General features: G+C 33.4%; 1 protein-coding gene and 1 pseudogene across 3 annotated transcripts; one reads left to right on the top strand and one right to left on the bottom strand.

Annotated features, from left to right (window-relative positions):
- The first annotated feature begins 1,173 nt into the window (after nucleotides 1–1,173).
- Nucleotides 1,174–2,958, top strand: LOC130990409 (protein DELAY OF GERMINATION 1-like; annotated as a pseudogene).
- A 6,194-nt stretch (nucleotides 2,959–9,152) lies between these two features.
- On the bottom strand, nucleotides 9,153–13,834 carry LOC130988241 (serine/threonine-protein kinase rio2-like). Of its 3 annotated transcripts, none has more exons than XR_009090026.1 (13): nucleotides 13,615–13,833; nucleotides 13,420–13,466; nucleotides 13,257–13,327; nucleotides 12,897–13,010; nucleotides 12,635–12,810; nucleotides 12,415–12,503; nucleotides 11,621–11,738; nucleotides 11,341–11,414; nucleotides 11,202–11,249; nucleotides 10,566–10,734; nucleotides 10,119–10,253; nucleotides 9,569–9,917; nucleotides 9,153–9,294 (listed from the first exon to the last, which is right to left on the bottom strand). XR_009090026.1 is itself a non-coding variant. In XM_057912034.1 (12 exons), the coding sequence occupies exons 1-12, from the start codon at nucleotides 13,696–13,698 to the stop codon at nucleotides 9,654–9,656; spliced, it is 1,389 nt and encodes a 462-aa protein (XP_057768017.1). In that variant the 5' UTR covers nucleotides 13,699–13,833; the 3' UTR covers nucleotides 9,442–9,653. The 3 variants fall into 3 exon arrangements, 1 of the variants encoding a protein (XP_057768017.1); XR_009090027.1 differs by lacking the exon at nucleotides 9,153–9,294 and adding an exon at nucleotides 9,372–9,426 and having other exon boundaries at nucleotides 13,615–13,834; XM_057912034.1 differs by lacking the exon at nucleotides 9,153–9,294 and having other exon boundaries at nucleotides 9,442–9,917.
- Between the last annotated feature and the right edge of the window lie 3,000 nt (nucleotides 13,835–16,834).

Genomic DNA, 16,834 nt, shown 5'->3' with positions numbered 1-16,834 from the left:
CATCAAATTGAATAGTAAGAAATGTTGGAAAATCGAGTATTAAATGATTTTTCTTGTAATCAAACATCTAATTTTGTTGGAATTAAAGGGCAGATTGTTGTTCTACATTTCAGGTAGATAAACATAATGTGTTTATTTTTTCAAATTCGATTTTCGATGGGTGAGAAATATGTATTTAAAGTAGATTAATTGAAAGTGGTGTTATGGGAGAATGTGGATAAACAATATTAAAGGATAGCTATCCCACATTGATTAATTAATATTAATTAATCCTCTGTATAATCTATTACATTGGGAGAATGTAATAGTTTAGAGTCCACACATACGTTGAAATGAATAAATAATTATTGTAATAATTTATACTTTAAATAGGTTCGGGTAATTAATCAAATTTGGGACGACTATGTTATATACATTCTAGACGAGTTTGAACATTTAACGATTTTTTTTCTTCATTTTTATGTTTTTTGTTATTTATATTATTTAGGTACGAGTATATACATTCTAAACGGGTACGAACATTTATGGTTATGGACATGTTCTATGTAGCATTTTCTCTATTTTTTTTAATCTTTTGTTATTTATATTATTTATTAGTAATATTTATTTTTAGGGTTAAGGTGCAGATAGACCCCTATAGTATAGGCCCTTATAGCGTATTGCTCTCCATAGTCACTATGTGTGTAAATAAGCCCCCAAAGTCCCAAAAATCGACCAATTCAGCCCATTTGACTAACCGTTGTTAGTCAAACGTTAGTCAATTTTTTTTACCCTCAGTTTCTTTCTTCTTCCAATTTCTGTCCCCAATTTCAATTCAGCCACCGTCGACATCTCCCTCGGCGCCACCGGTCTTCCCGCGACGACGAGACCGCCGGTTACCTCTCCCTCAATCCGGCGCCGCCACCGGAGTCCTCCGCGGCGTCTGCCTCCACCACCCCTGCGACGATTCCAACGAGTAACCACTCGATCCGCCGTGGCAATGCTCGTCGTCGTCATTGTCGGAGCATCTCGCCGGCGACATTCCGCGATCTCGATTTTGGCAAGCTCTTTGCTGCGCTCCGATCGAACTCTCGTCCACCAACAACGACAGAATCTGCTTTCTCCGGCGACCAAGAATCATATTAGAGAACCAAAACGGAGAAGCGGAGCAGGACTCCGCTGGTGGTCGTGGATATGCCAAGAGGCGGCGCCGACATCTTTCGTCTGCCGCGATATCTAAGGGTAGATCGATCGCGGAAACGAGAGAGGCGGAGGGTGCTGGCACCCGTCCAATTTGCGAAGGCAGGAGGCACAGACGCCGACACCGCTGCTGAGGTCAGCAGCGTGTTTCTTGCACCTCGGTGGTGGCGGCGGCGATGGCGGCGCTAGATTGAGGGAGAGGTGACCGGCGGCGCGGATGGAGATGTAGGCGACGGCTGAATTGGAATTGGGGTAGAAATTGGAAGAAGAAAGAAATTGGAGTTAAAAAAAATTGTGTAACGTTTGACTAACAACAGCTAGTCAAATAGACTTAATTAATCGATTTTTCAAATTTTGGGGGTTTATTTGCACACACATTGACTATGGAGAGCAATATGCTATGGGGATTTATACTACATGGGCCTATTTGCACCTTAACCCTTATTTTTATAATATTTTATTTTTATTGAGAAGAACAACCAATTTACTACAATAAATTATACTCCCTCCGTCCGCCAAAAGTGGACCATTTTTACTATATTGGGCGTCCGCAAAGAGTGTACCACTTTCCTTTTATAGAAATGGTCCCACCATCCACTTTAATCTTTTATCTTTACAAACACTCTTTATTTACAAAAAAACCACCCCAAATTCAATTTCAACCACACATCTCATAAAGTGGTGGGACCCTTTCTCCACTACATCAAAATCATTACCAATTTTATTAAATCCCGTGCCTAGCCAAAGTGGTCCACTTTTGGCGGACGGAGGGAGTATTTATAAATTGGGAAAAGGTGCAGATAAGCCCTCCTAGGTGTAGCCCTTATAGCGTATACCTCTCCATTCTCACTGTGCGTGCAACTAAACCCCCAACTCAAGAAAAAGGGTGCAAATACCCCCCTCGCCCTAACCTCCGTTTTCTCACCGTTAGTCAGCATTATTTTTTTTATTTTTTATTTTCTATGGGGCCCACCATCTGAAATCACTTGCTGGCGACGCCTTCGACGACACTACTACCTCTTCTTCTTCTCCTGCTTCTTCTCGGCGCCCTAGACCTCCACTCTCGAGCGCTCCCTCCATTGGATTGGCGGGTGGCGCCCCACCACCACCTTCCACCTCGTCTACACCGAGTCCAGCACCTCTTCGAGTCCCACGTCATCGACATCCTTCGCGGTTACCACACCGACGACCTCGTCCACCTCTCCCCCGCCCAGTTCCGCCGCGTCAGTGAGCTCCAGATCTAGACCGTCCAACGCGAGAACGACATCACAGATCAACTCTGCGACTGGCAAGCACGCCGTTTACTTAATTTTTACTAATTACCAATGCATCTTAATCTTAATCTTAATTTAATTCTATTAAGTTTATTTGTTTATCAATTATAATTAAGATTAACGCGCATGTACTGTTTTCTTAAGGGGATGAATTAGGGTTTAACAATCTCTCTTTAATTAAAGTTAATATATACGTATTTGAGTTGGAGGCAACTGATATTGTTGGGATAAAGTTTTGGGGTTTTCTAAGATGAATATATAATTTGTTTTGCAGGATGAGGCGACTGAGATTGTTGGGATCAGATACGCCGGTGTCGACGTGAAGATGGAGAAACTGTCGGCGATTCTGGAGAAGGCGGACGAGCTGCAGATGAAGACTATCAAAAGCTTGGTGGAGCTGCTGACGCTGCAGCAGGTGGCGGAGTTCTTGGTGGCCGCCGCAGACCTCCAGTTCGGGATTCGTGCTTGGGGTATTCAGCAAGATGGTGAGCCCCGCAGAAAATAAAAAATAAAAAAAATAATGCTGACTAACGGTGAGAAAATGGAGGTTAGGGCGAGGGGGTATTTGCAGTATTTTTCTTGAGTTGGGGGGGTTTAGTTGCACGCACAGTGAGAATGAGGAGGTATACGCTATAAGGGCTACACCTAGGAGGGCTTATCTGCACCTTTTCCCTTATAAATTTAACAGTTACGAGTATATATAGATTCTAGATGGGTATAAACATTTATATACTTACATGAATTTTTTTCTATTTATTGTTTTATTTTCTTAATAATTACTCCCTCCGTCCCACTCCAAATGTCCCATTTTCTATTTTGGGTTGTCCCACTTCAAATGTCCCATTTTCATTTTTGGCAATACACTCTCTCTCTATACATAATATTTAAATAATTTTTATCAACCTACTTTATCTACTTTATACACATTTCTTAATCTCCGTGCATAAAAGAAATGAGACATTTAGAGCGGGACGAAGGGAGTATTATACTCCATGTTTACTTCATACTTGTGACAGATAATCAATTTTAACCATTTATGTAACATTCCAATTTTTCATGTATTTATAAGTTGCATGTTTGTTTGGCCTAATTTAATTGAGATGAACCTTATAAGTTGTTATGCTTGTTGATTATTTCTATTTCTTAATTTAATGTATTGAATCTATATTTGAATTTTAATTACTATTAATTTGTTTTGTTAGCATAAGTTTTGTGTAAAGTTTGTTGATAACTAATTTAAGGTATGTGCAGATTGGTTTAATAAACAAATTAACTCTTTGCTATTATTCTAGATTCACGGAAATATTATTAACTTTTAAATGGTTTCCTAGAAATTTATGATTGAATTAATTGGTGATTTAGTTTTTAAATTTATGATATTTTTCTTATAGAAGCCCTGTAATGATCACTGCTAGAAAAAATGCTTCTAACAATCGAAATTACCGACCGAAATTTCGATCTTTAATTATTATTTTATTTTTTGTTATTATTTTTTTAACGATCGAAAATTCGATTGTTATTATTTTTTATTGTTGATCGTTAATATTTTTTTATTTTTTTTAAATTATTTTTTTAACGACCGAATTTTTGTTCGTTAATATTATTGTTTTATTTTAATTTTATTTATTTATTTATTTATTTATTTATTATTTTTTTTAATGGTCAATGATCATAGACGGGGTTAAGAGAACATTGGCCTTGTGCGAATGCTTAAATTTGGACTTTTTATTCATAGTTGAATAAAAAAATAATAAACCAAAAATATTTGACTAAATAATACATATTCTTATTAAATTACTTATAAACATATAAAAACACTTAGGGATTCATTAAAAAAAATGATCCCTAAAATCCTAAACAAAAATTCTATCTATTTATGATTAAGAAAAAAATTATAAATAAAAACTATTTGAGTTGATAATATATCTTTTTGTCAAATTACTTAATAAACATATAAAAAATTAAGTCATTCACTAAAAAATGTTGGGTTCTAAATTTTAAACAAAAAATCTCAAAGAAAAAATGTTAACAGAAATTGATCCGGTGTAATTTTTCTTTTAAGAAAATACCTTTATCACTAAACTATACTAGATAAGTTAACAATCAGAATGACTTAAATAATTATATAAATATAATGTATGTATGAATTTATATATTTTTTAGAGTCCTCTTTTTTCGAAATCCTGTGCGGTCGACCATGCGGTTCAGGGCTAAAACCATCCCTGCCAATGATTTTACATAAATGAATGCTTCTAAATATAAAATTAAACATATTTATAAATTACATTATAAATTACAATATAAAGTGATTTCCATAAAAAGGTTACCATTAGTTTTTGTTGAATTACTATTGGATCATAGTCATAGCTATGTGGATTTTTTATTCTAATTTTATTTTTCCATTTTCAATACATCTAATTTATTTGCAAGCGATTATTTGGAGTCCGTTTGCTGGACTCATGATTTCCCTAGTTGACTTAGGGACATTGTTGCTAACGATTTATCATAATAAAAGTTCGTATCTTACGCCTAAAAAAAATACATCGAATTTATTTGGAGTTTCAATGTTATTACTGTTTGTTTTCGTATAGACACTTCCTTTTCTCTTATGAAAATCAGTTATTGAAGTCAGATCTATCCATAGTAGAATGTCCGTATCTTGGGCATGTTAATGATGGAATGGACCCTCACGAAAACAACAAATTACTCGTTTCAAAAAGAAAAAGAAAAAGAAAAAGAAAAAGAGAAAAGAACAAATTAATATCATACCTACCGTTATTATACAGGTAGGAAAAAAGAAAATTAAAAGAAAAGAAAATACAATGATAAGTTTATAAAATATATAATCATTATTATACTTGGAGAAATAATTAAAAACAACGGTACTAGAAAAGATTTACTTCTATTGTTTTTACGCCCAAGACCCATAGAAAAACAATTATAACTAATTCAACCCATGAAAATTAAATTTAGAAATTCAAGATTTAGCACTATATTCGGATTTGGACTAAGCTCCCTCTCTCTCTCTCTCTCACACACACACACACTATGTAAAACATAATTTGAATTATTAGTTAATTCAAAAAAAATTGAATTATTAATATTTGAATGATCGATCTATTATTGTCATGAAAAAAAATACAATATTGTATATACAAATTAAAATGCATCATTGTAATATATTAAATGCTTAATCATAAAATATCTTTGATAATGAATTTTATACATTATAATAGTAATAATTTTTATGACAATTTTAAATAACACAAAGATCAATGATAATAATTTTTATGACAATTTTAGATAATACAAAGATCAATGATCCAGATTGAATTAAGCTAGAATTCAACTCGTTAAAATGGGTCAAAATCCAACTCATTAGCAGAATCAGATGAATTTAAAAATCAGTAATTGTCAAATAAATTTTTAGAATATGCAAAATTAAATTTGATCAAAGTTAAGTAGTGTACATGCTATTATCCCTATATATACGTGTGTGTAAATAAGTATGTATTTATTGATATTTTTTTGAGAATTACAAGAAATATCTATTATCTAATCAAATCAGCAATTCACACGCAGACGGGGAACCTTCGCACGCAGGCGGAATCACTACCCACAGAAAGGTGGAAAAACTACATCGCATGCTGACGAGATTGAATAAAAAACTTTTCATAAAAAAGAGACTTTGAGTGCTTTAATTTTACCACTTGAGTTAGGCCTCATCGACCATTTATTAATATTCAGTGAAAAATAAAAATCAATAAGATCCAGAACAATGAATATAAATAATACTCCTATGTGACAAACAATATCAAGAAAATCAAGAATGCAGGTAAATAATATATTCAAAATAAAGTTAAAAAGGGACCACAAACTTTATTAGAGGTGCCAATCTGTATTAGGTTATGAATTGGCCGCAATTATTAATTTGTACAAAAAAGTTATGCTAAAAGCTGCCCATTTTAATCCTTTGTCTACTTCTTCAACAACGCAACAACCTGTTGAAAGCGAAATTCCTCCCACCTTTTAATTTTGCTTTTTCCCTTGCAACCAATCATACACTGATAATCACTACATAATTCAAATCTATGTCGACCATAATAATTTTCTAGCTTCTACTATTTTATACTTCATCACTATTGCTAAAAAGTAAATACTTTTCTCTATAAACTTAAAAGTTGTTTATTAGTAATTTAGAGTAGATGGTGGTAGTTGAGACAAGCATTTGTGTTTCAATAGCTAACTTAGATCGATCATAATTTGTTTTTATCCTTTTTCTAGACATATGCAGTCGCTATCATATGCTACTTCCTTCGTCTTATTTCAGTAGATCATATTTCTTTATTTAAATATTTTATTTTTAATACTTTTTAAAATGAAAAATTAATACATAACAAACTCCCTTTTATAACTCGGTTTTAAATTTTGTTTATTTCATTTTATTTCATTACAATACCTTGCAAAATTAATAAATTATCGTATTGATAGGAAACATGATATCATAAGTCATAACAGAAAAATTGTCGAAGATATATAAACATAGACATATTAGCTTAAGGCGTGTAATGTAAAGACCCAAGAATAATAAATGGGCTTATTTAGTTTGGGCCCAATTACACACAATTATATTGTAGCAATATCAAACGGCCCATGGATCCCATTGGGAAGCAAACTACTTTGGATAATTCTGTTATGATTTAATAAAATTATTTCACGAGGCCTTTTTCTTTTGTATTTACATTTAATTAGTTTCAATTTAATGGTAGTTGTTAATTAGTGAGAAGTTTTTTAACCATAGTTATTGATCTTCATAAAAGTTAGGAATACCACCAAGTTACAAAATTTATGGTTACTTTAAATTAAGTAATTTCAATATGAGTTAAATTGTAGAGTTTAAATTGAACTTAGCTATGATACTAGAAGTGAGTTAATTTCTATATCATATTAACTTGATTTATTACATAGAAATATCTTAAAATTTGGCTAAGGTACAACCTTGAATTAAAAAATAGTGTAAAAGCAAAAACCTTTTTTGGTTAGACTCTACGGAAGTTTAAAATTTAATGGCAATAGTTTATTAACTGTAAAAAGATGAACTAGTTAATAATCATCATTATGCAAGAAAATGAATAATCGACCCCAATAATCTAATTGGAATAATTATTGTTAAGTCAATGTATAGTCAATTATTTAATAATCGGCGATTTTAAGGGAAATAATTACACAATTATTGCAGACATCATCTAATTGTCTAAGCAACTTTATTTAGGATGAACCAAATTTCCAGGATTTTTCCATTACATTTTTTTTTAGTATCGAAGTCAGTTAAGAAAGGGATTGTGATAATTGAGCCCCATAGTTGATCATCAAATTCTTCTATGGTTTGTGTTTAGTCTGAGCACTGTTTATAGTGTAGTTATAACTTCTCATTATGTACTGAGTTAGAGGGTATCTAGCTAAGCTTATTTCAAAGCTTCCAATAATTGATAAGATGTATAAGCTCTAAAAGTGTATTGGATAATTGAGTTTATAAGGTAAAGAGATTTTTTTTTTCTAAAAAGAGAAAATTGAAGAGATACAAACTTAAAAAAATTATATGATAGAAATAACAAACCATATTGAATAATATTTCTAAAATAATTGCAAACAGGTGGTTATGGGAAGTTAAGTATGATTGGTTAATAATTTCTAACACCTCATAATTCATTTAGTCGAAAACTTTATTTAAGATTTTTTCACCTGATTTTAACAAGGTTTCTTTGTTAAAGTGAGCGACGATGTTTGAACCCAGACATTGCTACTTATAAATTGAAGCTGGCATTATTTGAATGTCCATTTGAACTTAGATACTTTTTTTATATAGGGTTTCCACATGTCTAAAATGAAATTAATTTTCTGCAAATATGAAGCTTATATTCATGGACCGAGGCAGAAATGTATCTCAAATGAAATAAATTTGCTGCAGGTCAGCTCGATTCAATCCCAACCGGCCATAAATTTGACCCAATTAATTAATTAATGTTCTATTATTTGTCTCCACTTTGTGAGAATCTTCTATATAATAGTACTTGTTGCACATAATTACTGAATTAGTTGGATTGAGTTTTCTGCATATTGTAGCAAATATAAGATACTGTCATTTTGATAGTTGAGAGATCGGCTGCTTGGGGGAATATAGTTGAGAGGCCATTTAGTAAAAGGTCTCTCAATAAAATATAGAAACTCATAATTTGACATTTTCCTCTTTATTAAATATATACAGTAGAAGGAATATGCTTCACGATTTTCCCCTGAAACCACAAATGCTACCAACTAAAATTCATGTGACATAATTGACTTGGTTGTAAATTATCGTATAAAGCTATGCAATCACATGATGGTTGGCCGTAAATTAATTAAATTGAAAAAAAATATATTTATTAATTTTTTGGTTCAAGATATAAAAGAAATTTAGCTAGTTTTAGTGTTTTGTAAAACTAGGTAAATCTTTTTTATTTTGATAAAAAAAAAAAAGATCAAGTCTTTTTCCAATTGATTAATTTATTGATGGCCATAATGTGGCGAAATAGCACCACTCATAAATTATATTATTGTGGTGGATTTTTATCACAACATCAAAATTTGTAGAACGGGAAACAAATCTAGCCACAAAAAATGGAAAAATTAAATTTGAGTAGTCATAAATGACAAGAAATAGAGTTTCTATTTTGAAAAGGTAAATAATGAACGGCTTGTGATATTTGAACATGAAATCTCCATTTATAAGTTACAAGATAGATCTAACAGGCTAACACCATGGCTCGTTGGTAAGGCGACTTGGCCCAAGCCTCGTTAAAACCTATAAGTCAAAAATCTAATCAGGAAAAAATACCTTATAGGAAAAAATATTATTTGGTCTAAATAACAATAAAAATCGGGCTATAATGTGTTTTCTCTCTTTCAGCTTTGGCGATTTGGTTCTTAGAACTGCCTATCACAACATTGATAATATTAAACAAAAACAGCGATCAAAATTTATGATAGTTTGGACGCAAAACTGGAATATATATTCTCTAGTAGTATCAAATTTAGAAGTAGATCAGGACTATTAAATATTAGTACATGACAGATACCTTACAATCTTCACGAATCCGAGCTGCTCGGCGCTGGCCTTTGAATGGTGTCACAGCAGGGCAGGGCAGGGCGCGATAGCCCTTCTCACCAGCTACCTAATTGTTTTTGAATCTTTGAATTTTGAGAGGACCTCCCACCTTTGTCCTTGTAACTGTTTCTAGAGGTTATAGCTTTCCGCCTCCCACGAGCAGCTTGGATGGCCCGTTGTCGTTGCTTGCTCAAACGCTTTTCAAGTTCAGGGTCGTCAGAATTATCATCGTGCTCAACCTGTCTATCTTCACTTTGGCTAGCTTCGTTACAAGTATGTTGATGCATATTATTTTGATTGTTATCCGAATCGCCTTCTTCCTGCAAGGAGAGTTTTTTATATTCAAGAAGCCAACGAATAGGTACAAATTAGAGGTCATGATGAGTAATATTCATCAGAATTATAACAGGATGGTTACTATGTGCTTAGTCAAGAGTTATCTAAATCCATGAAAATCGTATGTAGGCATACAATAAAATCTTGGTTTACAGGCACAAGTTAAATCTAAAATGCAAACGCACCTCTCTAGTCAAGCTCAAGGACTCGAGACCATTTAGGGTTGCATCATTTATCTGACCAGCAGTATCATCTTCATCTTCGTCCTCATCTTCTCCAGAATCAGATCCCAGATCTTCCTCTACATCCCCATCAACAAACTGCGTAATAAACATCAAAACAGAAGCCATTTTAGCAGGCCAGAGCTTGAAGAATTAACATCATATTCCATCAAACGTGGCAATCATACTTTGAAAGATATTCAGAGTTTTGAATTGTAAAGCAATTTGCCTCAAATGAGATATTTATACATCATGTGAGCCTTTGATCTAAAATCTATGAATACCTCTTTATTTAACAATTATGGAGAAATAAATACTATAATTAAAGAAAACAAATCATACTTCCAAAACTAGTGGTGAAGTATATTTTGTTTGAAGATATTTGATTAGATGAAAGACTAAAGGTAGTACCTTCTCCATATCCTCTTGATCCTTCCTAGTGAAACCACTAGCTTCAAGCTCCTTGTCCAGGACACCAGAAACTTTATTTATATCTGAAAACTGTGGCCGACAACTTCCATCTAATTCTACATCTGAATCATCACATTCGGCTTCTTTTTCATCAAAAGAGAGGTGAAACCTATTAGAAGTAGCAAAAGGGAGACCGTGCAAGCGTTACTATATCAAGATTCAAGTGCAGGGGTAAAAGTTGTAAGAGGGAATAAAAAAAGCCTTAGCATTATGTACGTAATTGAATTCTGGTCAAACTTGTGGCCTCTCAAAAAACAAATCTTTGCTCAAGCAAGTAAATAATGGTTGTAATTTATATGCTTGAACTGTAACTTATTATGGATAATGATGAAAACTTTTACAGCCGATATTTTGATTTCAACTTAGAAAGCAGCACAGAGAGTTTGAAATGCAACTTAAAATATTTATTCAAACTCAAATCAATTATTCATGTTTTAGTTAAGCATCTCTATACATGAGATATCAGATATGTAGTAAGTTTGAATGAATGATCTCCATCAAAATCCAAATTTGATCTCAACACTAACTCCTTTTTTATTTTACAACATAGAATTTTGTCTGAAATAATCCACTTACCTTTTCCGGAAAAACTTGAAGATGCACTCAACATCACGGTCAAAGTACCTAAAAACAGAGGAAATTAGTGTATCTTATGAAATTTCATCCTTAAAATTGTGGAGATAAATCGTCAGTCATAATGGGTTGCAAAACATACATCTGTGCATTTCGATGAGAAACCGAAACCATTTGTGGAAAATCAATCATTGTCACCTTCTCATCATCATCAATCTACAAAGTGAAAATAACAATTGATATGGTGGATGGAAATATGCGTAGAACCTTAATAACAACAGGCATACTAAGCTTTTAGCTAGTAAAAACAGGCCAATACTAAGACAATGAGAAACTCCAGAAAAATAACATGCACTCGATCAATAAAACACAATAATGTGACATTGTGACTGTAAATCATCATACAATAAATGATATCTTACCATGATATTAAATTCATTGAAATCACAGTGGATGAGCCCGTGCTCTGCCAGGCGAACAACAAGACCAATGATTGTTTCAAAGATTGTGTCGGGGTTTGGCAACTCCTTTACCTGAACACTGCACAAAACAGGATAATGGTACATAATTCTAGTCCATTCCACATCAAGATGCACATTGGAAAACAATTTTTATTAATTCATGACATGCCTAATGACTGTAACTTCCTTTCAGATCGATTTTTCTTTATTGTTGGTTTAAGGATTATGAGATTATCTTAATTACAACAATGCCATGAAACTCCTGTCTAAGAGACAACTGACATAATAAAGCTGTAACCAAACCATTAGAATCAATAATGTCTATCATATATATTGCATTTTCCATCTATATCCCTTCAAAACCAACTTTACTTTACTAGTACAATTCATCATGCAACTCCACAACAAAAAGGTCAGTGGAAAATATTTGAATGAGCTGCTTTATAGGCCCCTTTCATTTAATTTAACAACCTCCAGGCACATAGCATTGCCTGCAAAGGTTAAACCCAGAAATGGTACTGGCTCAAACTTATAAAACTGTAATTCAAAAGTAGCCAACAACGATATTGCAATTGGAGTCTTAATAAGAATTCATTTCTCTTATGATTTTTCCCTTACAACAACCTGGCAAGTCAGCTGTATTACTATTAAGTCATGAACAATGGCACCACATACCTCTATTACATTGTAGTGACCCAGAGAAAAAGAACAAAAAATATATGAAACATTAGACCATATGCAACTTAAACACTTACAGCGGGTATCCTTGGACGAGTGACATGATCACACAATGCCGATTGCAATCCACTGCATTTGGAACAGGAAAACCATGTTCTTCCAAAGCCTGCCCATAAAGATGTGAAAGATTAACTAACTTGACCAAAAGAGCCTTCTTTTTAGCTTCACCAACAAAATTAAGCTATCCAAAATTCAGAAGAGAGAGAGAGAGAGAGAGAGAGACTACAAGAACCAAACCTTCATAAAGGCAAATTCTTTGAGTGCAGCAAGCCGTGACAAGTATAGCCAGTTAAAGCTTCTGCGATGCCTCAAATAATCACGTTTAGACTTGACTGCTCTAAAAGAAACCCTACCAAGCCTGTGTAACTTCATAGCAAGAACTGTGCCATCTTCAGTAGCAACCTCAAATATATCTTCAGAAAATAAATTAAATCAATACCAATTTGTGATTATAAAACAAACACATAGTAAAGCTTCAACAGGTGCTAGGCATCCGTACCAGATTCCTTCCCCACACCAATCTGGCGACCAACAGAAGCAAAAACTCCACGGTTCACCAATGTCTTGATCGCAAGAAAGTCGTAGCCCAAGTATGTTAGCCGGAAACCATCATCTACACCAAGATTACACTACATTCAGATTTATCCTAGTAGAGTGTGCAAGCAGGTGGTTGAAAGCAAGAGTGAAATTCATCAACAGAAACATGATCAAGAAACCAAACTATAGTAAAATTTCATCTTCAACATATTTTAAGATACAAATTACTAAAAGCTTTTCACATACTAAAATAAGGAAACAAATTTTTAAGATACATAAGCTCTTCACAAACTAAAAGTATCGAAAGAAGAGGTAAACTAACACTTGGAAGAGTCATGATGCACCAGCTTGTGCTTGAGCAAATTCTTCAATACTTTATACGTGCCGCCATGCCTAAGGACCAGCATATACAGAATCACAACATAACCAAACACCACGAGTAAAAAAACGGTGAACTCAAATATCCAGTAAATAAACAAACATACTTCAATGATGCGATTCTGCCGATCAACTCCGCCGGTACAATTTCATGCTAAACCCGGGAATTTCATGATAGGAAAAAAAAAAAAAAAAGTAATTATTTTTTTTTTCGAGGAGAGCCAAAAAAAACGATAAATTAGAAAAGTAGTAGCTCAAAAAGGAGAAAGACAAAAGGAATTGGTCGGAGAATAGAAACAAACATTGCGCATTCCCATCTCGACGGCGGTAAGAACCCTGAAGTCATCCTTCGACAGATACCTCAGAGCATTCACATCTAACTTCATTGTTTCCTGCACTCAGCTACGCAGAGAATCGACGAATTAATCTTCAAAATCACGATGAATGATGAGAAATTGAAGGCTGCAGAGATTTTTATCTCAACCGCCGGTTTAGCGCGGCGGAGCTCATGGCTGGGTTCTTTCTGGGCCTATCTAATTGGGCCTGCTACAACTTCAGTATAATTTTCTCTTTCGGCCCGTTTAGTTAGAAACGATTATCTCAAATAATAAATTTAATACTCACTCCGTCCCACGAATCTTGTCATGTTTCGTTTCGGCACGAGAATTAAGGAGTTATAGATTAGTGTTTTAAGTGTGTAGGTAATAAAGTATAAAAGTGATAAAGTATGAGAGAGAGTGTAATTAAGACCCCTTATTTTTAGATTAATTACACTTTATTTGGAAATGTGTCAAGATTCGTGGGACAATTCAAAAAGAAATACGTGTCAAAATTCGTGGGTCGGAGGGAGTACTTTATCGAATTTTAATAAAATAAGAATTTTGAAACTAAAATTTTCAAAAAAAAAAAAAAAAAAAAATTGAAACTAAAGAAAATAGTGTTCGACAAGAACCGATTTATTATTCATAAAGAATTAAACAAGAATGTTCTTATTGATCTTATTTCCCTTTTCTTCATATACCCAGTGGTGTTCACGGGTTGAAAATCGCTGATTTTAGATTTGAATCGATGATTACGGTTCATCAGAAAGGTAAATCGGAATTGGCCCATGCAATGACCTTGACGAGCCGGTTCCGGGTCAGGCCGAAAATTGACGGTTCAAAGTTCCTACCGGCGATTTTTGATAGTTTTATAATTTTTTTTATTATGTTTTTAATATATTGTGTATATTTTTTCGTATGAGATTATATTACGAAATTCGTAACATGTATTCAAATTATCTAATTCAAGTAAAATACAATAAATTATGGTAGAAACAAAATAAAATTTTAAAACATTTATATTTACCATCAAAATATATAAAATTTATATTTTTATTGAATTCAAAGTTTAAAAAAATATAAATGTACAATTGACATCATGTTTGTGCATATATAAAAAAATTGTAATCATCGATTACAACTAACTACACTAAATTAACTATAATTAATTCTAAAATAAAATGCTACACTATAATATACTCCCTCCGTCCCAATAATGAAGACACACTTTTCTTATTAGGTTATCCCAATAATAAAGACACACTTCTAAATAATGAAAGAATTATGACTTAACAATTATTAATTAATTTATCACTAATTAGGGTATAAAAGTCTAATAAAACCCTAAATCATTTCTCCCTCTCTTGAATATTCTCACTCATCCTCTCTCTCTCGGCTCTCTTGGCGTCGCCGCCGCTGTCCTGTCTGCGGTATCCACCCTCTTCACGCCCTCTCTCCCTCATCACCGCCGCTGCCCTGCCGAGCCCTACCCCCTCCCTCTTTCTCTCTGATTCTCCCTCAAACGGTCAAACCCCTTCCCTCATTTCCCTCACAGAACTTCGGCGAACATCAACTGGACCTCCGCAAGTGTCCCTTGTCTCGCCTCTGTCTCGCCCTCTCTCTCTCGGCGCCGGAAGAACAACAGCAACGAGCCACCACTAGCGCTGCGCCCTCACCATTGGTAGCGTAGCGTGAGATTTTGATTTTAGATCCAAAAATCGAGAGGTTTTTGATTTCATATCCAAAAGCGACTCGATCCAAATCCGAGAGGTTTATGCAGATTTTGATTTCAGATTTTTGAGCAGATCTGTGTTTCAATTTTGATTTCAATTTGAGTTTCAATTTTTCAGATCGATTTTGATTTCAATTTGAGTTTAGATTTCAGATTTGAGTTCAATTTGAGTTTCAGATTTCTTATTTGAGATCTTTTCGGGTTCCATTTTAATTTCAGCATTCAAGGCAATTAAATCCAGCTTTCATTTTAGAATCACATTGAATTTGGCTTCCAATTGTTGACATTAGAAGAATAAAAAAAAAATAGCATAATAGTAAATTAAAAAAATTAATTTTATTTAATTAATTAAAAAATTCAAATTTTATTAATTTAAATATTTATATTTCCATAATGTTTTTAAAATAAAAGTAAATACAACTCCTAATCAATTCCTTAATCAAATACACTAATAGAGGTGGGCTATAATACTTTAACACCTAAACTACCTCTCCTTAATCTCCATGCCCAAATGAAGTGTGTCTTCATTATTGGGACGGAGGGAGTAACAAGGAGAAAAATAAATAAATAAAGGGTTTGAACTTAATTTTAATATAATATTAAAATTGAATGGCCTACGTATCTTCATTGATAATGAAGAATCAAAGCTCACGTAGTTATCTTACCCTAACTTGTTAGACTAACACTACCAACAACATCTTCGCCCTCAGAGTTGAGATTGATATACTTGTTACGGTTACCACGAGATGAAAACATGATAAATATAATAAATGTAGTAGATAGTAATAGTTGTTGCATTACATAGTAGGACAAGTAAACGTAAATGTTAATTTAGCAAGAAAGTAACAAGAGCAACAGAGTATAACAATTTAACAAGGGCACATAAAGAATAGATGAGAAATAGAAGTATAAGAGAAGATAGTATAGAATTATTAACACAATGACATGACTTTGAAGGTGTGAGAAGATGGTATTTATAGATAAAATTTAGGAAGGGGGGAATTCTGAATTTAAATTTAAAAAATTAAAAAAAATAAAAAATCTGAAAAATCGGCGATTTTCGCCTCAACTAACGCACCTAGCCTGCACCTACACCTTGCCACTTGACGCCTCAACTGACACGCCCAGTGGTCCGACTTGACGGTAACTGTCGATTTTTTATTCAACAAATAACGGTCCGTAATCGGCTTGAATTTCTGGAGGTTCCGATTTTGGTTCCAGAGTCAGCCCGAACAGTTGACTTCGGGCCGATTCAGCCAGGCTCGGTTAGCTCTGAACACCATTAGTCAACAATACTTTTATTTATAAGTACTAGGGTTCATAAATTTCACTCACAATAATACCCATTATTATTAATTATTAGCATCATTTTTTTTAAAATTCGTATCGTCCTCATAATAACAACGATATTATAGACCGACAAAGTCTTATAAAAGTAAAATAGAAATTTCTTCATAAAAGAAAGAGAGA

The sequence above is a fragment of the Salvia miltiorrhiza genome, chromosome 6, assembly GCF_028751815.1.
Source record: "Salvia miltiorrhiza cultivar Shanhuang (shh) chromosome 6, IMPLAD_Smil_shh, whole genome shotgun sequence".
Lineage (NCBI taxonomy): Eukaryota > Viridiplantae > Streptophyta > Magnoliopsida > Lamiales > Lamiaceae > Salvia > Salvia miltiorrhiza.
The sequence above is the reverse complement of the archived record's forward strand: the minus strand, read 5'-3'. Positions and strand labels throughout refer to the sequence as shown.

Coding starts and splice junctions, on each gene's coding strand:
- LOC130988241 (XM_057912034.1), bottom strand. CDS start 13,698: ATGAAGTTAGATGTGAATGCTCTGAGGTATCTGTCGAAGGATGACTTC. Junction 12,811..12,896: donor TGGTGTGGGGAAGGAATCTG/GTACGGATGCCT, acceptor TATTTTCTGAAG/ATATATTTGAGGTTGCTACT. Junction 10,254..10,565: donor ATCAAGAGGATATGGAGAAG/GTACTACCTTTA, acceptor TTTATTACGCAG/TTTGTTGATGGGGATGTAGA.